The sequence below is a fragment of the Vespula pensylvanica genome, chromosome 21 (assembly GCF_014466175.1).
Source record: "Vespula pensylvanica isolate Volc-1 chromosome 21, ASM1446617v1, whole genome shotgun sequence".
NCBI lineage: Eukaryota > Metazoa > Arthropoda > Insecta > Hymenoptera > Vespidae > Vespula > Vespula pensylvanica.
This window is the reverse complement of record NC_057705.1, coordinates 891,455-919,161: the sequence shown is the minus strand read 5'-3', so window position 1 is coordinate 919,161 and position 27,707 is coordinate 891,455. Positions and strand designations below refer to the sequence as shown.

Here is a 27,707-nt window from a genome sequence, read left to right as displayed (position 1 = left end):
AAAATTACTTGATTTGTTAGGGTAGGATCGATGATAGCGATAAAAGTGCATCGATATTTGCAACTGGAGAACGTTGGAGAATTTTTTACAAAATAAAAAGAAAATCTCTTCCCCGAGAAAAAAAAAAAAAGAAAAAGAAACAAACCTGATGAACTAGAAATGTATTAAGGATTACCCCACAGCGATATCCTATAATTAATTGAAACCGATTGTAAGAAATGTGCAGTACTTAGAAATTTCTTGAAGAAAGGAAAAACAAAAATTCTTCTATCGAACATTTCGAAGGATTTCTCGAAGCAGAACGGAATGGATGTATAACTAAATAACTGTTAAAGAAAGTGCAACGATACCTGCGAGTATTAAGTGTCAAGACACGAAGAACGTTGCTACGTAATCATAAAAAAAAAAGAAAAGGACCAAACAAAACTCTATGTACATACAATTAAAAATTTCCATAATTTATCCAGAGTCGAACGAAAACGAGGGAACGAAATTTAATAACAGACTCGATTGATCCTAAGAAAATTTTTAGTACCTACAATTTTTTGTGCCAGAAGCAAAAAAAAAAACGAACAAGAAGAAGAACAAGAAAAACAAAAAAAAAAAGAAAAGAAAAAAAAATTCTCCAAACGAGAAGGAATACGTAAAGGCTCGAGGAATGATTTCTCGAAGCAGAACCGATTGGATATATAAGAAAATAATTGTTAACGGAAGTGTGGAACGGTAAATACCTGCTGGTGCGAAACACCGACGTCCCGCGTCATGACGGCACACATCGTTCCGGTATCCCTCGTGGTAGGCGTCGAATCGACGTCACCATACCACCAACCATAACCACCACCACGATATTCGCTATTCTTTCTTGATTCTCGCCAAGAATTCCGTTCTTCTGAGAACGACTGGCTACGATATCTCTTCGAGATTTCCATCGTTTGTTCTCCCACTCTCATCTCTTCCAAACTATCGTTCCTTTCCCTCTCCCTCACCCTGTCCCTCTCCTTTTCTCCCTTTATCTTTTTCATCTCCTTTAACTCTTTTGTCTCTTTTACCTCTTTTATCTCTTTCACCTCCTTCATCTCTTTCACCTGCTTCATCTCCTTCATCTCCTTCATCTCCTTCATCTTTTCCTCCTTAGAATTCGTTTTACTCAATTCTTCGACTCGTCGCAAAAGATTCCTTTTCTCTTCTTTCAATACCGACAGTTGCACCTGTTCCCCCCACATCCAAAAAATGTATTATCGTCTTAGACTTTAATTGTATTACGGATTTGATTGGATTTCATTCTTATAATTATAGAATCTATGTAATTATATATCTATGTAATTATAGAATTAATTGTGATAAAGAATAAAAGGTATATGTGTTGATAGAATATGTGTATATATATGTATATATATATATATATATATATATATATATATGTATGTATATATGTAATGTAATTAAGTAAAGTAATATCAAGTAATAGGCATAACATATTATATAATATGATAGTCATTTTATTGGATAATGATGATGATGAATATTAGTATAGTGTTATTATGGTATAACATTGGTACACTGTAAAACAAGAGTTATATCTAAGAAAGATAAGAAAAGTGAAAATTAACTTTGTTATTTTCATTTAATACAATGTAAAATATATATATATATAGTATAGTAATATTATAATGATTGTACTGTACCAAGTAAATATACTAAACATATACATATGTATATATATATATATATATATATATATATACGTATATAGTATACTAATGTATTATTTGAACTTAAGAAACATTAACCTTTCGATCTAACACTCTTGACAATAAGTTTCTAAGAGATACAGAGAAAAAAAGAAAAAAAGAATTCTACGATATTAATATCTGACTTTTCAATGTTATGACATTAGAAAGGGTTAACGGGTTAAGTCATCCTTATGAAAGGAATCGAAACTAGTTGTGAAAAATTACCTCTAGCATGGGAATTGCCTTGACCTGTTCCTCCAACTCTCTCATTCTTTCCAAAGACGCTGCCATCTGCTCACGAATGTTCTAACAATATTAACAAACAAACAAAGAATAAATATATATATATATATATATACATACATATGTAAATACATACGTGCATTCTCATTCTCTTTCTCGAGTATCGTATATACGAAATAAATATCGCGAAATGTAAATGTAAAATCGAACAATGAGAAACTTGTGAAATTTATTTAATTGTTTAATTTTTATTATACCTGAAGAGCACCGGTACTGAGATTTGAATTAACACTTCCGATGCTGGCATCGTCGAGATCATTCGTTCGCGTTGTTGGTTGCACCGGCGTTGTCTTCGTCGTTCCATCTTTAAATTTTCAATAAATATTTACTTATGATAAATCGTAACATTATATATTTCATACGTTCGTTCGTTCATTCATTTATTCATTGAGTAATTGATTGATTGATTGATTGATTGATTCATTCATTCATTCATTCATTCATTCATTCATTTAAATTGAATTGGATTTTATATATTTCGTTTCTTTTTCTTTCAACAATTTTTTAATTCGATTTAAGTTAAAGTGGATTCAATTTCAATTTAATAATATCGTCTATTGATATTACATTAATAAAAAAAATTATTAGAGAATCTATTTAATAGAATTAATTCTCCTTTCGCTGTTTCATTTATTTATCTCGAATGTCAATGAGGGCTTAGAGGGTCATTGACCTCATTATTATTAATTAAGGAATAACAAAAAATTATTCGGTTCGATAGAATTGACACTGGATTTAAAAAACTGATGGACCGTTTAATAAATATACGTTACTTAATAAACTTTTTTTTTATAACAATACTAATCATAATTCAAGAAATATTTAAATCCAGAAAAAAAAATGACTTTACCTGTTAAACCATACGTTACGTATTAAAGATTGCCGAGAGTATAGAATTTTTTAATGAAGTTTTTATGTAACGAATTATAGTGTTTGCCATAATCATTATTTTATTTGAATAGAAATGAAGAAAAATCGAAAAATGAAGTTGCGTACGAATAGATTCGTGGCACGCGATTCGCATCGAAGTGCATCGCGTTATCGTATAACATCTGTGTATATATGTATATTTTACATATATGTACATTTTACATATATGTATGTATATACTTATGTACTTACATATGTTTAATGTGGAACAATGCACAACTTGCTCTCACTGTGCATACCACTAGATATATACATATGTATGCACATACGTGCGTAGAGCCAAGTAAGCGTAATAAAAGAAATTTTTATATTACCTTTACTAGTCGTAACTCTTAATGTAAAAAGTGCGGGAAAGCGCAACGAAAAATGTTTCGACTGGCAAATTCGTCTTATTAATAATTAATCGATACGTAAATAATACTAGCTTGACGTAAGAAATATTTTATTAACGCGATGAAAATAATTTTTAATTTTTGCCATTTCGTATTTCTTATAATAAAATAATATTGTATTATTTATGACATAAATATCGTCTATATATAATGTCACATATTATACATCATTTGAATCATCTAATTAGCAACACGATATAAAATTATATATTTTCTGATCGATTCAATAACAATAAAAATTGATAAAACAAAGCAGACTGATAATAAATTATCATATCAATATCGAACTAATCTGTAAACAAGTATCAATTTATCGTATAACAAAAATTTTATTACTAATAAAATTAATTTATAAATCAACTTGTAATATTTGATTAGACGGCTTATCTCAACGTTGCTTTGGCCAAAGCAACGAATCAGAAATCTATTGCAATTCGATGCAAAGATCGCGACAAGTTACGATCGATTGCCTATTCGAGTCGTACACTATCCAACCGGAGTAAAAAAAAAAAAGAGAGAGAGAAAAAAGAGAGAAAAAAGAAAAGAAAGAGAAAGAGATAGAAAAAGATGGGGAGAGAGAGAGATAGAGAGAGAGAAAGAGATTCGAGGTCATTCGAGTTCTAGAAGCGAAACGATGCGCCTTCGGATAACACGTTTGACGCAATGATAATGAATTCAACTTGTTTGGACTTAGATAACGGCGTAAGTTAATTGGACTCGCTGTGTTATGCTTGCTTGGACCTCTAACAAAAAGCAAAATATAAAAAAGAAAAAAATCAGTGGCGAGACTCGAACTAATCTTTCAAAAAAAAGAAAAGAAACGAAATGAATAAAAAGATTTATTGAGAAGAACCTAACTAATCTGAACTCTTTCGAGCAAAAAACAAAGTGAATAAATAAATCATTAATAAAAACTTAATTAATCTAAATTCCTTACAAAAAAAAAGTCCACTGATAGGATCCTAATCCATATTAAGAGAAAGAATAAAAAATACAGAAGGAAATATCACTGGCAAGACCCTGACCAATATCTAATCTTTAAAAAAGAAATATTATGTATACAAAAATCACTAGTAGGATTTCAAGTAATCTAAGGTTACAAAAAATAAATCGTTGCTGAGACCCTAACTAATTTTAGCTTTAAAAAAAATGGAATAATCTGAATGATGCAAGCTGCAAAAAAAAATAGAAAAAGAAAAGAGAGAGATTTTTGTTTGAGATCCTAGTTAATCTAAGTAAGATCCTAATTAATCTAAGTTTTGAATAAATAAAAATGAACAAATAAAATATCACCGATGGCGTACAAATACCTATAATAGAATATGATAATTAGAATAATAGATACGATAATTAGAATAATTAATTTAATCTTCGAAAAAAAAAGAGTTCTCGATTAATCTAAATTAGAAAAAAAAAAAGTAATAGTAACAATAACGACACCTCTCAATTTTTTCTCTTTTCTTTTTTATCTTTCGTGACGCGCGGAGATGTTATGCCGATTATTAATAATCACCGGGAAGAGCAAGAAGCCGATATTCGGTCGACTTATAAATAACTTCGCTCGTTGGACCGTTTCGAACTTAATTTCTTCGCGAAAGCGTACTCGCATGCAGACATATACAAACACACACACATACATATATAAACTTTGTACTCGTAAAATGCAAGACACCGTCTGCGTGTACTTTAATAGAGAGAAAACGAACACATACATATACGTATATGATATACACATACACACACACATATATATATATATGTAAGAAATAAAAACTTACGATATTTTCGTTTAATTTTCAATTTGCAGAAAGGTATCCGCTTCATAATAAAATTTTTCATCCCCATTTTGATTTTTCTAATCTTTCACACAATATCTATCTATGTATATATATATATATATATACACACACATATATATATATATTTTAATATAATTCCTTAGTATAATTCCTTAATTATTATACTGTTGTTATTTCTTTTTTCACTGCACGACACCATTCATGTCCTTCCCTTTTTTCAATATATGTATATATATACATACATACATTATATATATATACATATATATATACACATAGATAGATTATTACAGTAATAAAAAAATTCGTTTTAACGTGGATAATTTACGATAGATAATCGTTCGTTTTTCCATTTTGATCGCGCATTGATCGATTGTTATATCGCGGGAACTTTGTTTTAACCAGAACGACAGTTTCGGTTTGACTGCCAGACCAAGCCAAAGTCGAAGACTATAGGCCGAGGAAGAGGCTCCGGATACGATCGCGAACAGTCGAGTGTGCGCGCATATGTGAATGTGAGGAAAAGAAGAAGGAGGAGGAGGAGGAGGAGGAGGAAGAGGAGGAAGAGGAGGAAGAGGGGGTGAGGGTGGGGGTGGGGGTGGGGGCTGGAGGCTGGGGGCTAAGGGGCTGAGGGGTAGTGGCGGCGGGAAAGGTCTCTCCTCTTCTGCACTCTTTCCATCGTGATCCAACCACCGACTTCTCTTTCTTTATTAATTCAAGTGGTTGAGAGAAAGGGAAAAAAAAATATATATATATATATATATACACATATACATTTCCATGTTTGTTGGTGTTTCTCTTTCTAACTCTTAATAACTCGTTAACGTGATTAATTCAATCCGTCTTCATTAATTCGATCATGTTTTCATACGAAAAAACAAATTTCCCATTGGAGATTTTGGTCATTCTACATCTATAGAAATTCCTTTTCTTTTCTTTTCTTTTTTTCTTCTTTCTAAATTGTTAATTATTATCTCGTTATCTTGTCTCAGCCCCATAACTTTTTCATATCGAAATTTTTAACGAAACGAATTCAATTCCTCGTTTTTCTTTATTATTGATCCAAGTATAAATATTTATCTATGTTCTAAAATGCTCTTCCTTGATTTCTTCTCTTTTTTTTTTTTTTTTTTTTTCATATTAATTTGTTTTCTTCGTTTGTTTACGATCACTTTCTCTCTCAGTTTATCTCACTTCTCTTCGTTATCTAAAGTTAGCATGATTTATTCGCTGATATTGAACGTGAACATGAACGTGATATTACTCAAGGTTAATCAAATATTTTTTTTTGCATCTCCAAAACAAATATTACATAATGTATCTATCTTTGCTGGGTAACAATGAAGAAAATTCAGATAATAATTTATAAATAATAAATTAAAATGAAATGGCTCGAAGATGGTATTAGAGAAAGAAGAAAATTTTTTTGACGATTCTAAGAAAAACTTGTGTTGGACGTTTCGAATCGACAGGTGTTTCGCGCCATATGTAAGACGAACGAGAAGGTTTTATGGAAACGGTTTGAAACATGCCTGATAAAGTCACGCAACGATCTTTTCCAAATCGGGGATGGTTTAGTTTTCCATTTGGTCTTCATACATTAACCCTTTAAACTCGTATTTATATTCTTGGATATAAACCAGAATACAATTGATATATCGTTGATCACGAACAAATGTTTTTTTCGTTTTCTCGACCTCGACGATATTTAAGATTATATCTTACAAAAAATTATATATATATATATATATATATATATATATTAATATAATATCTAATTAGGATAAACTGGTGTGTGAAACAAGACGTGTATATTTTTTATATCAAAAAATATACATAAAAAAATAAGAGAGCAAAAAAATAAATAAATGAAGAGCAAAAGTTAAAACATTACGTTCTTGATTTACTTTTGAAACTCGATCGACTTATACGAATTATTGTTTTTATATCGAAAAATTGGATATTGATTGACTTAAACGTACAGAAATCAATCAAGCGCATAGAAGAAGGATATATATATGTGTGTGTGTACATATATGTATATATATATATATTGTGAGAAATGATGCGATAGATGCGCACAGGTGCTCCTGATGGAAACACCGGCTCTGGAAGCATGCGTTAGTTGGAACATACAGGAAACAGGTGGTTCCAGCCACGCACCGACGATTTTCCCGTGGCAAGTTTCTGAACTCGGGTCATCATCACCACCATTTTTCACAAACATTCCTCTTTCTTCCTTTTTTTCTTTTTTTTTCACTTGTTTTAACTCCTTGAAACGCGCGATAAAAATATATCTAATACTAAAGCGATTATTTTTTTTTTGTATTAAATGCATCACGGTATTTTATAAATTAGAAAGAGGATAAGAGAATGTATTATTATTATTATTTTTTTTTTCATTTGTATGGTATATTATTACAAAAAGTTACTCGAAAAATTAGTGAATTTATTGTTCAATAAATTCAAATTAAAAAAGGATTACTACAGTCAAAACTATTAAGATCACTTTCTAATGTATCGCTTAATTTAGTTGTAATAAAAGAAACGAAGAAGAAGAGGAAAAAGTCAAATCGAATCGAAATTAATCGTCGGAACAAACTAGTTACAATAATTACATATATATATATATATATATATATATATATATATATGTTTCCGCGAAAGAAGATTAATAGATATCAATATTAAATAAAAATAAAAACATTTATATAATTCGTTCCTGGTTTGAATAAAATGACGAATGAATTGATGATTACTTTCACTTTGAATTTTCTAATCGTTTATCATGTTAAATTTGACAATGTATAATTATACTTTAAGGAATTAATAAATGCAGGGAATAATGTTTGAATAAAGAAGTTTCCAACTCTTCTTTCTCAACGTAGACCGGTCGTTTCTTTGCGAAACCACCGTTAAATCGACGGAAGTTTCTCAGTTCTGTTTTAATTGGATGCCTCACGAATATCTAAAAGCGTTCCTTTCCTCGGTGTTACTCCATTGTCTGATGGTACGCGATAAGAAGAAGAAGAGAAGAAATATGTTGAAAGAAGAAAAGAAGTGCTTGAGAGGAAGCCAAGGAAAGAGAATAGAAAGAAAAGAAGAAGGCTGAGAGAAGGAGTTAAGATGAAGAATAAAAAAAAAAAGAAAGAGGAAACGTTAGAAGGAACTCTTCAAATTACCTCTCCTTTATCGTACCAAAGAAGAAGAACTTGGTTTCGCTATGCAACTCCGTGAGAAAACTGAGATTGGCGAACCTTTCTTTGAAACGACAATGCTACGCGAGAAGTGAAATTCCCATGAATTTTATTCGAGTATATTACTTCGAGTCTTCCCTTACTACGAAGGATCCGGTTAACGAAAAAAAAGAAAGAAATAAATAAGAGAAGAAAAGTATTACAAAAAATATTACATATAGAGACCAAGTATTAAAAATATTATTTCAACTGTAATACTTTGATATTTTTTATCTTAAGGTTATTATTTTAACGATATAACAGATCGTTTGGGTCACGGTTTATTCCAACATGAAGTTTAATGCAGGAAAAATTGATTTATTAGAATTATTTCATCTCGGAGAAAATTAATTTCGATTTAGAGAAGACTAATATATTTCAAAAGTTTTTCTTTCTATCGTCGATACATCGGTATTTCTTATTCGAAAATTATTTTTACGGTATAGCAGATTATTTGGGTTATGAAAAGATTTCAATATGGCGTAAACTAGACAGGATTCAGAACGAGGAAATCAAATATGCGTGAAATTATTAAATCTCTCATTCCTCTCTCTTTCTTTCTCTCGATTTTCTCGTCTTTCACCATAAGAATCGATCTACTTTCTTACGTACGACATCCTTCCTCACTCCATTCTAAGTAATTTTCTAACATTTTCTCTCTAATATTTCTAAATATATATCTATAAGTATATATAAATATATATATATACATATATACATACATATTTAGAAAACACGATCACGCGATAGTAAATCAAATTAAACGAAATAATCCAAGTAGAGGAAAAAAAAGTCAAATATCTCACCGATTTCAACACGATCATCACGAATCCTCGTAGATCCTCCACCTGACGAACGTTTCAAGGTTGCCTCGAAGTCACCTACTACATCACTCAAATCCAAGGTGTCGGTGGTAGGAGTAGTAGTAGTAACAGTAGTATTAATACTAGCAGTAGTCCTGGATTCGTCCCTGTTATCTTCCATACGTTGACGATGCCGTTGATGGCTCGATCTTGGTATAGTACTCGAACCATCGCAATTGTTTCTCGTCGTAGACGTCGCCAACGTGGCTAACGCTGAAGATTCTCGCGATATTTCTGGCGATTCGGTCTCTATTCCCGCTAGAGCCGGACTCACCTAATGTTATAAAAAAAAAAAGAAAAGGAAAGAAAGAAATAGAGAAAAATAGAACACGCGTTAGGACGCGCGACCTGGTTGCGTCGTTCAACTTTAATAGTACAACTCTCTCCCTCTCCCTCTCTCTCTCTCTCTCTCTCTCTCTCTCATTCTCTCTTTTCCTCTCTCGCATACTCACTCGTCATCTTTTTGTCATCGTTAAATTGTTAGTAGTTCACTCGCCTCTCGCTTATTCATCGTTTATTAATAAATACGTTCTAAATCGCCATTTTGAAATTCTAAAGCTAAATCATCAGTCAATTACTATGTTCTTCGAGTCGTACGTTCGTAATCACTATTTTCATTAGTCTTCATTTTATTTTCCTTTTTATTGATCGAACGATCTACTCTCGATCGGTAAAACAGTTTTCGATAAATCTAAAAGATCGATCGATCGTTTTCATGAAGTTTCTTTTTTATAATCGTTAGTTTACTCGCCTGTCGCTTATTGATAAATATTTTTTAAATCGTCATTTTGAAATTCTAATAGTTATTATTACGTAATAACTGTTCTAATTGTAATCGCTTTTTTATGTTTTGTTTCTTAATTAGTCGATCTACCAAATCGGTAAAATAGATGTCGAAGGATCGATCGAAATATTTTTTATTTTTTTATTTCTTTTTTAAATCAGAGGATCTACTCTCGGTCGATAAAACAGATTTTGAAGGATCTAAGAAATCGATCGATCGATCGATCGATAGTTTGGATGGAATTATTTTTATTACCAGTCCTAAGAGAACTTCCATCGACTGACATTGTCTTCTGCGTTCTCGTTTCTTTCGTCTCTCGATGCTAGATCTGTCGCCTGTACTACCAGCTGCTACTGCCTCACAGTAACGTACAAAATCTAGATCGATGTGATAACCGTATGGACAACAGAGACATTTAGAGCCGGAAACGTAAGCCTGCGTGCCTGCGACTAAAATTAAAAAAAAAAAAAAGACAAATAATACGTACATTCAAAATAAATGATATATTCGCAAAGATAAAAAGTGATAACGATAAAAAAAAAAAAGAACGATCTTTAAAAGAGATCGAGAAGAAGAGTTTAACATTCGACATAAATCCAATTCTCTTTTCTTTTAGTATCCATTAAAAAATTATATCCGTATGCGTGTAAAAAATTTTATTATTACCTGCATATTAATTACGTACAAGTGTACTACGGTATAATTATTTTTTACGATAGAATATATATAATAAAAAAAAAAAAAAAAATTAATAAAAACGGGACATCACATACGGATGGACAATTAATTTTTTCGCGTCAAAATGAAATTGAAAATCAAATAAAATATTTAAACTATATACATGTATGTATATGTATGTAAAAGTATGTAAATTTGTTAAATAGCTTTTTAAGGGGTTAAGTTCGATGTTTACGTCAACGAGACGAGTTTCGTCGAGGTTAACGGCCGACGGTCACTGTAAAGCGAAATATGTTGTAACCATTGGCCGACATCCAGATCCACGGTAATAATAATCTGGCAAAGTTCGTTAGCCGGGAGAACACGGGGATCCCGTTTACGTGTCCCTCATGCCTCACTTCTGGCATCGTGAAATATATATACATATGTATATACGCAGATACAGAGTGAAATTATCTCCTAAATGCGATTCTAAACGCGAATGAATGACACGACCAATAAATACGAATAAAATAATTCTACGATATAAATACGATTAATAAAATAAACTCACCGTTTCCATTAAAAACGCGGGCCGATGGGACGATCGTCAATGCCATTTCTCTGCTTTGTTTTATATCTTTCTAACCAGCTCACATTTTTTATCTGCAAGATAAACGGAAACAGATAGATAACGGTGTTCTGAGAAAAGTTTTCTCCAGATAAAAAACCAAGTATCTATTGTCTAAAACAAAATTTCCTTTAACTCACGATAACCCCTTAACACTCAACTAAATAAAAAAACATCGTGCGAACTAATAAAAAACGAGTATAATTAAAATTCAATATTTATCATCAATCAATATCGTATAGAAATTATAGAAATTAATCGTTCTAACTGCTAACCGAGAAAGAAAAAAATATCAACCTATTACCAACGATTAAATAATCCTATTAAATAAAGATTAACTTTCGCTCATAAGATATCTCATTTTAATTACCATTTAATAAAATAATTATATATAGATACTAATATTATTACTATTATTATTACAAATTACCATTGTTATCAAAAATAACAAGTCAATATAAACGATATTCGAAAACGATGTACGAAAACAATGTACGAAAACGATCTCGTTTAGCCAAGATAAACGCATTATTCGATTAGTGAAGAGAAGAACAAAAAGGACAGCCATTTTCTAGGGATTTCTCCTTCTCTTCCTTTTCTTGCACACACACACACACACACACACATACAATCTCAGAAACGTTTTCTTCTTGCCTATGTCTCATCGCTGCTAATTCGGTATCCCGGATTTCTGGTCTGACGACAATCCCTTCCCTCTCATCCTCTTTCTCTTTATATCCCCACTTCTATCCCCACTCTCACCCCTATTCCTCATGGCAACCCTTAGTTACGACCGTAATATTGATTTATAATTGCTCTTCAAATTATGAAGTACTCGTTTACTCGCGAAACTCGGCTAACATTTAAATCAGATATTTCTCAAATATTTGTTTGATACGTTTTCTGTCATCGAAACAAAATAAATTTCTTTCGCACACGCACGTACACCTATACGTAAACTTTGTGTTCTTTTCATTTCGCTTTGTTTTGTTTTGTTTTTTTCTTTTTTTTTTTTCTTTCGACATCTCCGAAATCCATGCAATTTTGTCAACAGGCGTTTATAACCTTGATTCGACTTACAAAATCGATCGACGATTTCTTGTTTACTTCTGTATACATGTACGTCGTTGTTTCTTTTTTCTCTCTTGCTTCTTCTTTTATCGGAAGATTTGAAAGCTTAATGTCGAAGGTGGATCTTCTCATAGGAAATTAAAATTCATGTCACGATATCAATGGAGTCGAGTATGTTAGTTTCTTGAATCGTGTAATCCCTTATGTATGTATTAAATTTATGATAGACACGTAAAGGATGTTTCCTTTTGTTTCTCAATCGATCTAAGCTAGTATTTTCAACGTTACCAGTTACAACAGATAATATTTTTATCTACAAATAAATAGGAATGTAATGAAATAATGAAAACGTAAAATGATCTAACGATATGCGTAGGAATATAATGCGCGATCGATCATTCCCATTAGTCGATTAATTAGAAACGAATTAGAGTATGAAACATTCTTAGAATGTAAACAATTATTCTATCTAACGCAGAATACATTCCATCGTATAAAAATTGATCGAGATCAATTTCGCAGAATTCTTTCGAAACTATTAAATCCCTTCCTCGATCGTTTCCTAAATATATTTCAATATAAAAATACGAACGGATATCTCTTATCGTAGATTAAAAGAACATTTTACAATAAAAGAAAAAAATCATTGGACGACGAATAGATCGTTCGGAAACTATTTAAAACGCATTCTCGATTCTTCCTAAACTTATATACATATTTCGAATGCATTCATGTAAGATTTAACTACGTACATACATACGTACATACCTATATATATATATATATATATATATATATATATATATATATATATATATGTAAAATGAAATATAGAAGTAAATTTTCTCGTTGGATCGATGTCGTACATAAATCGTTTAATCGTTAAAATTTCTACGTCCTTTCGAAGGGTACACGCTCGAAGGTAATTCACATAATAAATACATACGTATATATTTTATATATATATATATATATATACTTACCATATACCATATCGTAGGACGTAGGGAGAGATCGTGAATTGCGACGTCGCAATGGAAAGTAAAGTCGACGTACTTGGAAACCATGGCCTAATTTCAGAAAACGAAGCCTCGAACACGCGAGCCCACGCGATTCGTATCGTGTCGTATCCTCGAACGAAATGAAGATCGGTCGGTCTCGGTCATTCGAATAAGCTAGATCCATCGTCCTCTGTTTACGTTTTTATATTATATATATACTTGTTTATATTAGCAACGTAGGAGCACGTAAATATCGACGATATTAAACAAAGGTGCTCTTCGCGTTCGAAGATGTTTACAATGTGAATTTGTTCTAGATTCTAATTGTATTATATGTATAACAAATTTATAATGACTATTGATTAATATTACGAATTAACGATTGATATCGTATAAGTTACACCGTTCTAATTGATCTTTAAATTCACATGAATGTATACGTGTATGATAGAATTTAATTTTGTAATTTATTACGAATTATATATTTTTATTAGTTATATCATTTGTATCAATTGATATTAGTTATACAGAATTTTTGGTTTTACTTTTATTTTATTTGTATAAGCGACACTCCATTTATAAAACAGAAGTAGTTATTTAAAACGACGACATAAATTAATGTTTTCGTTTACATAAGATTTGTGAGAGATCATTGCTTATTCTCATCTCTCTGGTAAAAGAAAAAAAGAAAAAGAAACTTATAAAACATCGTACGTATTGTTGTCTCTATGCCCTTTGGCCTAAGATTACAGAGCTCGACACGTTCGACTCACAATGGCTCGTAAACAATAAGGAAATGACACACACACACACACACATACTCACACGAGCACGTACGCATACTCAAAGAAAACCTCTCATTGTCAGAGTCATATATTACGACTCGATTTCACTATTTTACGATAGAAATCGCGCAAAAATTGATCTATAATATCTCGAATACAATTCGATAAAAACGTTCGTATCCTCTTTTTCTTTTTTCTTGTCCTTCGTTTTTTCTTTCTTTTATTTTTTATATATAACTTAAGCAACACGTCGACGTTGCAGTTGCATGCGTTGGCAGAGCACAACAACCCTAACATTTTTTTTTCCTCTCTAAACTTAATATTAACTACGGTACTTGGAGATAGTAACGAGCCACTTCTGGTATATAAATAGGAGGAGAAGAAGAAGAAGAAGAAGATGAAGATGAAGAAGTTTAACTAAGGAGGGAAGGGGAGGCGAAGGAGTAAGATAAAAGAGAAGCACTTTTGAACAAGAAATTGAAGTTGAAAAAAGGAAAAACAAATCGTTTTTAACCTTTATACTCTTTACAAATTGAAATTGGATTATCCAATAAATCTTAGTTACTAGTTCCGATCGTTAGAAATTTGTTTGATATTGAAAAAATAATAGAGGAGTTAGATAGATAGAAAGAATAGATACAGGAATGGGCAGAGAGAAAGATAGACGAATGAAAAAAATGAAAAAAAGAGAGACGGACAAAATGAACCAAATGATAAAAAGACGGAGAAACGGAATAAACTAAATGATAAGAAGACGGACAAACAGAATGAATGAATGAATGAATGAATGAATGAATGAATGAATGAAAGAAAGAAAGAATCAGACAGACTAAAAGAAAGAAAAAAAATAAACAAGAAGAGATAGATAGAAAGAGACAGAGAGATAGAATAAAAGTAAGATAAATAAAGAGAGAAAGTGGAATCATTTGATTGATTTGTTTTCTCTCAAATTTTAGTCAAATGAAAAGTGTTAGACCGAAAATATCATGGTACACCGGATGAAAGTGAAAAAAACCATAATCGTATTTTTGTCACCATACATTTGTGACATAGCATATGTGTGTGTGTGTATGTGTGCAACACTCTTCCTTTCAATCCTTCCATTTATCCCTTTCATATCTTTGTTATTATTTTCGGACGAAACGAAAACAGGAAATACAATTTTTCTTTTTTTTTTTTTTTTTTTTAAGTTAATCATAAATAGACGAATAAAAAGAAAGTTCCGATGGTGAAAAAGTTCGTTAAAATAAATCATAGATTTCTTCTTAATCATCGTTCTAACATCATATTCGCTAAGCGAATCACGGATTTCTTCTTAATCGAGATATTCATCTACTTCCTGTTATAGAGAAAACATAAATCCTTTCTAATAATCATCCTAATAGTATCTAATAATTCCATACTTTTTGTCCGAAAGTATAATTATAATATCGTTAAATTTATTGTTATACAATAAACTTATTGGCCAATAAGTAGTGTTGTAATATTTTATTGATTTATATCTACACATATGTTTTATTGAAAATATTACATATTTTTTTCATTGACAAAGAAAGAAAAGAAATTCGTATGTTAAATAAGTATAACATCATATATAGTATCTTTTTTCAATAGAAATTTTTTAATACATTTTTATATTTAAACAATGAACAAATTGAATATCTTATTATCGTTTCATTGAACTAAAATGTTGAATATTTCACATCAAAATAAATAATTTTCATTAACTAAAACACACTTTATTATTTAATAACTAATTGAATGATATTTAGAATAGATACTTTCTTAAAATAAAAAATTCCGATATTACTTATTGGCCAACCCGATATATTCCGTCGTGGATTCGCTCGTTTCGCTTTCTCCCGCGTCGAGGAAGAATCGATAATCCAAAGGATGAGAATCCTGGTGAATAGTATATAATTAAGAAAAAACGAACGAAACTCTTCTTTTCAAGAAAAAAAAAAAAGAAAGAAAAAAAGAAAAAGAAAAAAGAAAGGGACGTGAAAGACGTAATCGAGTGACCGACACGAAACTTTCATTCTTATATTATCACCGACATGAGAAGAAACTCTTTCTCGTTACGTTTGTGTGTATATATATATACATATATACATATATATATACATATATATACATATGTGCGTTCACATATGTATATATACATATATGTATATATATATACATATGTGAAGGTAATACGTGACCATCGTAAAGAAAGAAAGTTATATATGTGCTATACTACTATACAAACGCATACTTGTCCGAGTGTTTCTTTATTGGGCCCGTAATACTAGGCCTGATGCAATGAAATACGAACGAAGGCGTATATCGCGTGGGCGTATAACAGAGAGAGAAAGAGAGAGAAAAGTAAAGATATCTCTCTCTCTCTCTCTCTCTCTCTCTCTCTCTCTCTCTCTCTCTCGTTCTCTCTCTTTCTCGTTCTCTCTCTGCCGCGTCTCGTACACGTGTGTATGCATGTGTGGGTGAACCAATGTAAAGGGTGCTTCGAACTTACGAACGTATATATCAGTAACAGTATTTTTCTCAAGGAAACATTTCACATTGCTTCATAAATCATTGAAAAATCTTTACTAAGAATGTAACTCATTTTTCGTCCGATTAGATTTTACGCGTTTCAAATAAAAATCAAATACAATTTTTTATTCAACATTTATTAAATACGTCATATATCACATGGGTTTGTTAAATTCTATAATTTTTCATGTTTCAATCCACGTGAATGAATTTTTGGAAGAGAATAGACAATGAAATTATTTCGTACGATGTGATATCGTTTATTGGATAATTGAAAAGAATTTTTTTTTCTCTGATCAAACGCGTAACTAATGTATATACTAATTCATTGATATTATTAAAATTTTCAAAAGGAAAAAAAATTGACACCCGGTAGACAAAGAACGGGTATAAGAACTCACGTAAGCCCACCTATCGGACTCTCTTATTCGCCCATGCACGTTATGTGCACGTTCACATGCGCATAAACACACACACACACATACACACATGTATGTATACGTGTATGAGCACATACATATCATACATATGTAAAAGCGAAAGACACGTATTCCTTTAACAGAGTTTTTTTAAGGACCGACTGCCAAACGATATCGTCCTCGACTGTGATTCGTTAATACCATTAGATAATATATAATCCGATGAGCGTCATACGTAAAAAAAAAAAAAAACGCATAATACACTCACACAGTCTCGTAAAATCTATTTCAACGATGACTGAGATACAATCCACGAGCCAAATTTTCTAAACGAAAGTAATACTAAATGTTCCTGTGTTTACCAAAGATATCAAGTTCATACATTCTATCTTTTCTCTTATCTGTTAAAAAGCGCTACGATGATCGGTCACGTTAGAACAAAACTTATTTTCGAATAGAATATAGTTGATACCGGTCAAATGGAAATACATATATGTTATCTTCTCGGTTCTTTATTCATTCATTCATTCATTCATTTATTTATTTATTTAATTAATTCTTTAAATAAAATTCCTTGTTCTTTTATATAATAACTTCGAGAAAGTTTTAAACTGAGATATGATAATGCGTATTATTTTTATATATATTTTTTTGATTAAAAAATCCAAATTAATTTCGAATAAAATTATTAGATCGATCGGTCTATCTTTTATCTAAATAAACGAAATTACATTTAGCACTTTTTCTTATTTTTTTTTTTTTTTTTTTTTTTTTTTTTTTTCTATAGAACTATACTATGCTGTATTATAGCACTTTTCATTTACATATAAAATAAATACTGAAGACACTTGATTAATCAAGCCAATACATTTGTATAGTATATTATATTATAACGTTGTTTATTTAGATATAAAATAATGCGAATTCTAATTAGCCAGTCAAATACATTTAACAAAAGATATTACGTACATACTGATGTATTGGTGAAACGTCATCGAATCATTAGTATTTTCGATGCGAAATGCATTAAACGTTCCTCGAAAGGCAGATCTGGTCTGCGCATCTGTTGCGAGCACGTACTATATACAATCTTCTTTCTCACTCTTCTCTTTTTCATTTCCCCTTCTTTCTTCTCCTTATCTCTCTCTCTCTCTCTCTCTCTCGCTCTCTCTCTCTCTCTCTCTCTCTCTCTCTCTCTCTCTCTCTCAAACACCTTCCTTCTGTTTTCCTTCTCTTTTCTTTTTTCTTCAACTTCAAATTATTTTCCGTGATCTGACTTTTACTATATTTTTCTCTTTCACGTAATAAAATCATAATTCGTCCGACTAAATTAAGATTAAAATTGAACGCAAGTAGAATTTAAACGTTCGCAACGAATCGTATTCGTGGAAATATATGTATTTTTTTATATGATACCATACAATTTTTATTTTTGGAAAAGTACAATTAAATTGCGATTAAAAGGAAAAGGAACGACAGGCAAGTAAAATATTTCGACAAATTCTATTCGCAGAAATGTAACTTTGTTTGAGTGCATATCTTTTTTCTTTTTCACGAACAAGAAAAATTAAGAAAAATCTAAACGAATTATAAACGAATAGGCGATTGTTAAATAATCTGCTAAATTATAACGACATTACGTTCACACTATAATTCTCATTTCAAATAATTGCACTCACCTTTAACCTCGACAACGAGTCCATTCGGATAACGGATATCACTCGACGAGATACGAATATAGAATAAATGAGAAAGAAAAAAATGAAGAAAGGGACAAAGAAAAAGATAAATATATGCGATATATGCATATAGTATATTATTCCTATATATCACGGAATTTAACCGCAAAAAGATTTACGTTCAACAAACGATAAGAAACTGCGAACGTTCTCAATACATATATATCTTTAAGCCCTTCGTATAAATACCTTCTTTTTTATTTTTATTATCGCCAATATCGCTACGATAATACCATTCGTATGATAAGACCGATAAATTATCGATCTTGCGTTATGTGATATCAGAAAGAGAAAAAGATAGAGATATAGAACGAACGTGTTAAAGAGAGACAGAGAGAAAGAGAGAGGCAAAGATAGAGACAGAAAAAGAGAGAGAAAGAGAGATAGTCGACTTACATATACTATTATATATAGAAACATATTTCAAGGCGATTACGTTTATCCAACATCGATGACGTATCCATGCATTCCCCATTAACATAAAAATTCATATGTGTAACTTCCACTTTGAGAATCACTGGTCATCGTTTATTTACGCACGTATATTCATCGTCAAAAGAAAAAAGAAAATAAAATAAAAAGGAACACGTGTTCGATTCGTAAATTGATAAACGAAGTTCTAAATGAAATTGCGTACAAAGGAGATGTTAATTTAATTCTCAAATATATATATATATATATATATATATATATATTTATTTATTTATTTAGTTCGAAGTTGACTTCAAGTTTAAGTCATGTGACGTTGACGTATACACGAGATTTTATTCTTTTTAAATATGCAAATATAAGATTGATACTATGAAGTAAGAATTTAGATTGGCTAATCGGTGATGTAATATTCTTGATGAAATTTTAATGAAATTTTATAAGCGTACAATTTTTTTAAGTTTGATTTGAATTTTAACGAAAATCTTAATGAAAAATAACATATTTTTTTAAGAAAGACCATTGAAACAAAGTAATGTTAAGAACAGCTGTTAGATTTAAATATTTCTTTAAAGTTCATTAAACTTTTCATAGAAATGTTTTCACTCGTAGAAAATGTTACATCCTAAAGGTAAAACAAAAAAAGCCACGTAACGCATAACTGGAATTCTATCTACTGTTAATGCGGTGGATACTTATTTTCCATCGTAAAGAAAACATCTAGTACGGAAAATAATTCTATTTATGGTTATAAGCGTGAAATATATTTTGTTGGAAATGTCGTTTCTTTGTGCTGTAGTTTTACTACGAGAAACAGAGAGAGAGAGAGAGAGAGAGAGAGAGAGAGAGAGAGAGAGAGAGAGAAAAGAGAGAGAAATGAAGTGACATTCTTTTACAAAGAAAGAGAAAAAAGAGAGAAAGAGATAAATAGAGTCGTAATACTTTTAAAAATAAGAATCCTTATTACCAAATTTACAAAGTTTTCGGCTCGTCAAAATTAATGAGAGTTTCTAAGATATATGTAAACGAATAGAATTTAATCGGTTAGAAATTTCTTCTAGTCGTTGGACAAGATAATTGCCAATTACCAGATATATATTAAATATGTATATATATATGTTATATAGAAAAGTTAATAAACTCGTCTACTAATTTGAAGGCAGTAAAGTTATCATCGTCTTCTCAAAGAAAGTAAACGAATTAATTTGGAAAGTTGTAACTTCAAGCAACGAGTTAACGAGATCGCGAATACGATGAAAACAATTTTCGTTATCGATAAAAAATGATTCTATAATTGATGCGATCTTTTTTTATTCTTTTTCTTACCTTTAAATTTTTCAAACGCTGATATAATCAGCAAGCATATGTATGCAGTAACATCTGCTTGTCTTTTGTTGAAAAACAAATGCTGACGAGTGTCGCAATTACAGTAGTTATGCAACCGGCCGAGTATACATCGATACTTTTCTAATGCTTCTTCTAATGTCTTCTTAGTAAACCGAACTAGAGTTACTTCGAAATCTTCATTCTTTTCCTCTTCTTTCTTTTTTTAATCTCTATATATACACATATACAAATCTTTTTTTTATGAATGATCAAAATCAAAGATTATATTCTAATGTTTCTTTCGATAAGCATATCACGCGTACTACATTGTATCGTTGTAAAAAAAAAAGAAAAAGAAAGAAAAAAAAAGAAAAAAAGAAGTAACTGGACATTTACGTCGTGAATTAACTATGCGTCGCTCTCTTTGATCCGTTTGAAAAGCATAGTTTACGTTCGTTCTCCTCTCTCTCTCTTTTTCTCTCTTTCTCACATCATCATCATCGTCATCATCTCACGACGGATTAATAATTGTCAGCCTCGGTTGACGACGACGACTACGAGCAGAGAAGACGACGACGATGTAATTTTACTCTCGCGAGACGAGACGATCGAGAGAACGTAAAATCGTTAATGACGTGTTCGTCCCGTATCAGAGGTCGTGAAATTTTTTCAAGGAACAAAATAAAAACATATACACAGGTAGATACATAGGCATAGACCCGTTAATACACTATATATATATATATGTGTGTGTGTGTGTGTGTGTGTATAATAACAATAAAGTAAACCGTAAGGTAATACTAATATTTAATTTGATTGAAATTTCTACGAATGGCTATGAGAGTTTTATCATTGAATGTTATGTCTTCGGTATCGATATAAACATGATGAATAAAAGTGTTAGTGTCCGTAGTTAGCACGTGTATGAGAAAAAGAGAGAGAGAGAGAGAGAGATGTATAAATGGGATCGTATATGTGTGCGTGCATTATGATTTAATCATCGTCGAGGAATATTTATTAATGATCGATCATCCGTTAATGAATCGACGAGTTTGTTTTGTATCTAAACTAATAAAAACGAATGTTAATTAAACGAATCTAATGACTGTTTCGAGAAAATTATTCCTATGGAAAAATGCTCTAATCGATTTATGTATGTACGTACGTATGTATGTATGTATGTATGTATATATGTACGTATTATCTATATTTCATTGAGTCGATAATATCAGTTCGCGGCCCACGTTCGCGGCCCACTGCTCGCATTATGCTGTTAATATTCATTATCATTCGAGTTACGATCTCATTCCAAAGAAGTACACCCACTAGAGTATCATTTTTGATCATTCCAAACGAACGATCGTACGAACGAGAAATGATCGATTTGCTTCGATATTTTTTGTTTTTTTTTTTTTTTCTTCTTCTTCTGTTTTCTGCTTAAGATATATTAGACATTCGCTTTATTAATTTCGTCCGTAGTTTTTTTTTTTTTTTTTTTTTTTTTTTTTTTTTTTTTTTTTTTTTTATATAAACTGTTTTCATTTATTGGAAAAGAAAAAAGGAGAAGAAGTATGATTAGACGTCAAGAGTAGACTTTGGAACTCTTCTACGTTCAATTTCGTCTGTTTTATATAAGAGATCTTCTTAATTTTTGTAAATATAATTTCACACGAAACGGATTAAACTTTTCTTTATATTGATCTTTTTATCATTGGTAAGTTTTCTTCTTTTTTTTTTTTTTATGGAATTCATTCTACATGTAGAGATAAAAACCAATCTACATACGTTCCAATGAATTTTCTTTCATATAAAAATAATCTTGTTATAATAAAGTTATAAATGGAAGGTCCATTGTATAATAAAATTTTATTCGTATAAAAATACTATCGAATGAAGCAATCTCACTCGTTTTGCAACGAATCGATTTTATTCTGAAAACAGTTTCGAAAGAAATACGAAGAAAAATACTACTATGTAGATAAATTAAGGAAAAAGAAAAAAGAATTTTTTCTGAATTAAAAATAAGCACCAAAGACGATACAAACAAATAAAGGAAAAAAGAAAAAGAAAAAAAAAAAAAAAGAAAATTCGAACGAACCTGTCAATCCTCTTCTTCGTGATTCGTCCTTTAACCGTAATCTCTCATCTCATCTTGAAAAATACGATTAGTACGATTGAAGTACGATCGTCCCCTTGGGACCTGTTGCACGGTTTGAAATCCTTTCGAGGCTTGAACCTTGAACCTTAAAACGTCGCGCGAAAAATCGATATAATCAATTCTAATCGATGTCACGAGAATATGAGAGAATCGATCGAGAGAAAGACAGAGAGAAACACACTGAGAGTTAGAGAGAGAGAGAGAGAGAAAGAAAGAGTGATAGAGATTGATAGAAAGAGAGAGAGAGAAAGAGTGATAGAGATTGATAGAGATAGAGAAGGAAAGAATGATAGGAAGAAAGAAAAAGAAAAAAAAAGGAGAAAAAGAGAAAGAAAGAGACGACACAACGACGGTCCTCGTGTAACGAAGCTCGAAGAGGTGACTGTGAGAGAGAAAGATTCCGAGGACCGACCAACCGTTCTGGTTCACGACTGGTTCTTCTCCTTCTCCTTCGGCCTCTGGCCCCCCTTCTCCACCGTGTCGCGAGTACCACGGAAAAAGATAGCTTAGAATGAGACGGACGTATAAACGAAGATACAGAGCTACGAAAGAACGAAAGAGATAGAAAGAGATGCATAGATAGATAGATGGAGACAGATAGAGAGAGATACAAAGAGAAAGAGAGACAGACAGACAGAGAGAGAAAGAGAGAGAGAGAGAGAGAGAGAGAGAGAGAGAGAGAGAGACCGAGCAAGCCAACGGGAGGAAGATGCTGAGATACCGAGGCTCGAAACACGACAGGTTGCTTCTCTCGTAATAACACCATAAAGAAGAAAAAGGATATAGCGAGTTACCTACTACTACCCTTCCACCATCTACTACAAAGGGACAGAAATCGATCGGGTAGAGTCAGGGACGAACCTTACACTTCGTTCCAACTGTTTCGAAACTCGGGATTCGAAATTCCGTGTATAAATGATTCTTCGATCCTTTGAATGCTTTTTTCGAAATTAAATCTTGAATCAGAGCTCGATCGTTCGATGATACCTTCGTACGTACGATTGAAATCTTCTTTTTCTTTCAACTTTGCTTAAGATACTTGGATTTGTTTTTTTTTTTTTTTTTCTTTTTTTCTTAATATTTTACGGAACTAGAAAGGATTAGCTTGTTATTAGAATATGTGGGTACGTCGAAGATTTAAAGAGTAGAGATAACTGTGTTACTTGAATCGACTGTTATTGCGGATTTTTTTTTTGTTCGTTCTTTTTCTTTCTCTCTCTCTCTCTCTCTCTCTCTCTCTCTCTCTCTCTCTCTCTCTCTCTCTCTCTCTCTCTCTCTAACATCACCAAAATAGGAAGAACGCAACGAAGAAGGAAACTCGCTTGTGTCGGTAGTTCAAGCTATGTATTTGCCTCGCGAAACTCGAGCCCTGAATAAGGTTTCTTTTAGAACTTAACAGCTGGATCAGAAAAGGTTTCATGATGCTGCTCCAGGTAGAGAGAAATTTATTTTTATGGGAATTCACGATTCTGAAATCTACCTGGAGAAAAAAGAAAGAGAAAAACGTATGAAATACATTCCGAACGTTTTCTCTTCTTTTCTTTAGTTTTCTTCGAATTTTTAGGATTTCTTTTTTTAATAATTTTTTTTTTTTTTTCTTTTAGTTAAAGATAGAAATCTGTAATCGAGAGTCAATTGTGTCTAATTCTCGAGTTTAGAATTAATGTGATCGAGATTTGAAAGTGATGGCCAATGGCCTCTTGGGGAGAACAAAATCGAATTGTCCGATATGGTCCAGCTGTTGTACGTATGTATGTATCTCTCTTTGTGTGTATGTGTGTGTATATGTTCACGTAGTCAACAAATAGATTCGCTCTTGCATCTCGTGTTACTCGTTCTTGGCGTTAGCTCTTCTTTCTACGTATTTAAAGATCTCGGGTCAAGTACCTGCTACCGAGGAGATGGACGACTGAATTTTAGACTTTACTTGTTAAATGAAAAAAATCGCTGTCGTTATTGCTATAATCGTTTCTTATTTTTGAATCCTATAAAATCGATTAGTTTCTCTTACGAGTTGACTTTCTTTCCTATTTACTGAAATTTCATTCTCTTTATATTTTTCGTCAAAATATTAATTGGTCCTCGTCGTTGAATAACAATTATAAGGATTGATCACGTTGAATTATGATTGAGGAAAATAAATTAGGGTGTCCTCTCGTGTAATGTCGTATTATTCATTCGTTTCGATATAATTGATTAAAAAACAAATGTTGTTCGTTTTAGTCGAATCATTTCGATTATGAGTTAGATTAGTTTTTCATTTTTATCCTAGAAAAATATAAAGAATTTCGTTTGATCCAATACGAAGACCTCATGCATGCGTGTATGTATGTATATATAATACAATACACGTCCGACACAATACGTATTTGGCAAAATTTTCCTTTCTGTGAGGTCGATCTCGTGTGTCGATGGTCGACCGGTCGAAGAAAAATTCTTTCAAGATATCCGTGGGTGGACCAGTTTTCTCCGTCGCCGAAGATCCGTACACGTCGACCAACTGTCTTGCTCGTCCAATCACAGGACATTCTCGCAAAATTCGCTTCTCTTATTATTATTATTATTACTATTTTTTCAAAAATCATCCTTATTATATCGTCAATCCATTATTAAAATAATTTTTCGTAAATAACATACAATCTACACGAGCGTGCAAGCTCGCATAATAGAATAGACATATAATAACATTTTTATCATTTTTTTTTTTTTCTTTCTTTTTTTTCTGTTTTCTTTTTACACATGAAAGATACAAAATGAAACATTCATTGTCATAATTATAGACATTGAGCTTTTCTATTGTTGCATAGTATATTTGATTGTTTGAATATTATAAAGAACTAAAAAAAAAGCTTGGAAATATCATGAATATATATAATCAAAGAAAAAAAAGAAGAAGAAGAAGAAGAAGAAGAATGGGAAAGTGTAGATGGATAATTCAATGGGATTAGGGAAAAAAATTCTTGATAGTATTACAAACAAATGTCCACATTTTCAAAATATTAATAAAAATAATCAACGAGGAGAGAGATCTTGTCGAATAAATTGTTTTACACGTAGATTATTAATTTTATTAATATAGAGTTTTACATAGACAAGAGTATTATCAATATAGATAAATAATTTGAAAAATTCATATTTCTCGGTCTCTCAACTCCTATAATCTATTTATATAATATTTCTCCATGTAATTTATATATATTGACATCTAACAAATATATGTTATCCCTTAGTAGATAAAATAGGGATATTTTTTATGAATAAAAAAAAAAAACAGAAGAAAAATAGAAAGAAGAAAAATGATTAATGAAAAGTATATAAATATATCTACTTATATATATATGTATATATATATATATATATATAAATTGATACATATAAGTTTATGTACGGTTGTCCAATATTGTTGAACATTATTACATTATGTATTTAGTTGACGTGGACACCGTATACCTGAGAAAAAGACGATCACGCGCTAGTAGACAAACGCAGTGTCTACTTTACATATATACGTCATTTGGAATTTCATTCTTAAGTTGCTATACACTTGGCTATATATATATACATATGTATGTGTATATATATATATATGTATGTATATATGTATATATTAGTTCAATAAAAAAACAAAAAAAAAACTATAAAAATAAATTAAAGGTAAAAGAATGATAATGAGTAGAAACTCGAGAATAATATAATTTAATAAACAACTATAATCTGTTTGCTTAATAATTAAAGCTTCAAGAAGAAATATATTTTATTAACGATATAATTTTCATTTCTTGGAAGAAATGATAAGAAATATTTTTTCAAATTAAAAAAAAAAAAAAAAAAAAAAAAAAAGAAAAGAAAAGAAAAGAAAAATTAAATACCACTGCATTTTTTTTTTTTTTTTAAATTCGATCGTCATTCAAAAATATTTTCGAGTTTCCTTTGGATTATTAATCAATTTATAAAAGTTCCTAATTAACAGTTCCTAATAAACAGGCATTAATTTTTAAGTGTTCATTTTCTTTTTTCTAAAAAATATTATAATATTTTCTTTAGACGAACCAACTGTTGACAAACATATCCGGTTACTTTTCAAAGACGACACGAACGGCACGACCCTACTTTAATATACTTTCTAATTTTACTTTTCCTCTTCGACATTCCTCTCTTCTCTTTACCCCGAAAGAAAAGCAGCTTGAGAAGCGTAATTGGTTTTTAAATAACTCTTCTTGAAATGTCGTGCCTTCCTCTTCGTATTATCAAAAGAAAAAGGTTAAAGAAATTCTAGTTATAGGCTAGTACTAGAATTTTTATATATGTAATATTTATATATATATATATATATATATAAATAATTCTAATTTTTTAAAAATATTTTTTATAATCTTAATTCTAATAAATATTTATAACCTTTTTTCAAATATCTTTCACATTCTAACCCGATACAAATGCTATTAATTTTTTAATACTCCTCGCGTTTTAATCTCAATAACTAATTAACTTGTTTAATTACATCTGAATTAAATCTTACTGAATGAATTATACTAATGAATTAAATTTTTCCAATAGAAACTTGAACAACAATTAAGATTAATTTTCTTTGTTACTCACTAAAAAGTCGATAACCGATTTTTCTAAAAAAAAAAAAAAAAAAAAAAAAAAAAAGAACAAGAAAGAGAAAGAACAATCAAATAAAAAAAAAAAATTAAAAATCCGTGATCCATACAATGAATGATATGTTGACTTTAAGCAATAACATTATATTCGACATTTGTACCAACATTTTCGTATCCCTAATTCATAATATATTCATTAATTCAAAGACTACATCTAAACTTAAGATTTAATATATTTAATAATCATTCAAAATAGCATAATCTTCGAAAGAAGAAAAAAGATGGCTTAAAACAACAAGAACAATAACAATA

At 30.7% G+C, this 27,707-nt stretch overlaps 1 protein-coding gene across 6 annotated transcripts in view; it reads right to left on the bottom strand.

Moving 5' to 3' along the window:
* Positions 1-23,000, bottom strand: part of LOC122636339 (KN motif and ankyrin repeat domain-containing protein 1) — a 94,142-nt gene extending 71,142 nt beyond the window's left edge. For 2 of the 6 annotated variants that reach the window (XM_043827464.1, XM_043827460.1), the window contains exons 1-7: positions 22,732-23,000; positions 11,272-11,363; positions 10,296-10,489; positions 9,200-9,530; positions 2,234-2,340; positions 1,959-2,039; positions 732-1,208 (exon numbers count right to left, since the gene is read on the bottom strand). In XM_043827464.1, coding sequence (XP_043683399.1) covers positions 732-1,208; positions 1,959-2,039; positions 2,234-2,340; positions 9,200-9,530; positions 10,296-10,489; positions 11,272-11,317 — 1,236 coding nt within the window. In that variant the 5' untranslated portion in view covers positions 11,318-11,363; positions 22,732-23,000. Of the gene's footprint in view, positions 1-731; positions 1,209-1,958; positions 2,040-2,233; positions 2,341-5,136; positions 5,189-9,199; positions 9,531-10,295; positions 10,490-11,271; positions 11,364-13,382; positions 13,591-18,108; positions 18,282-18,818; positions 19,441-22,731 lie in introns of those variants that run through there. The other 4 variants (XM_043827461.1, XM_043827462.1, XM_043827463.1 and 1 more) reach the window with 4 other exon arrangements.
* Between the last annotated feature and the right edge of the window lie 4,707 nt (positions 23,001-27,707).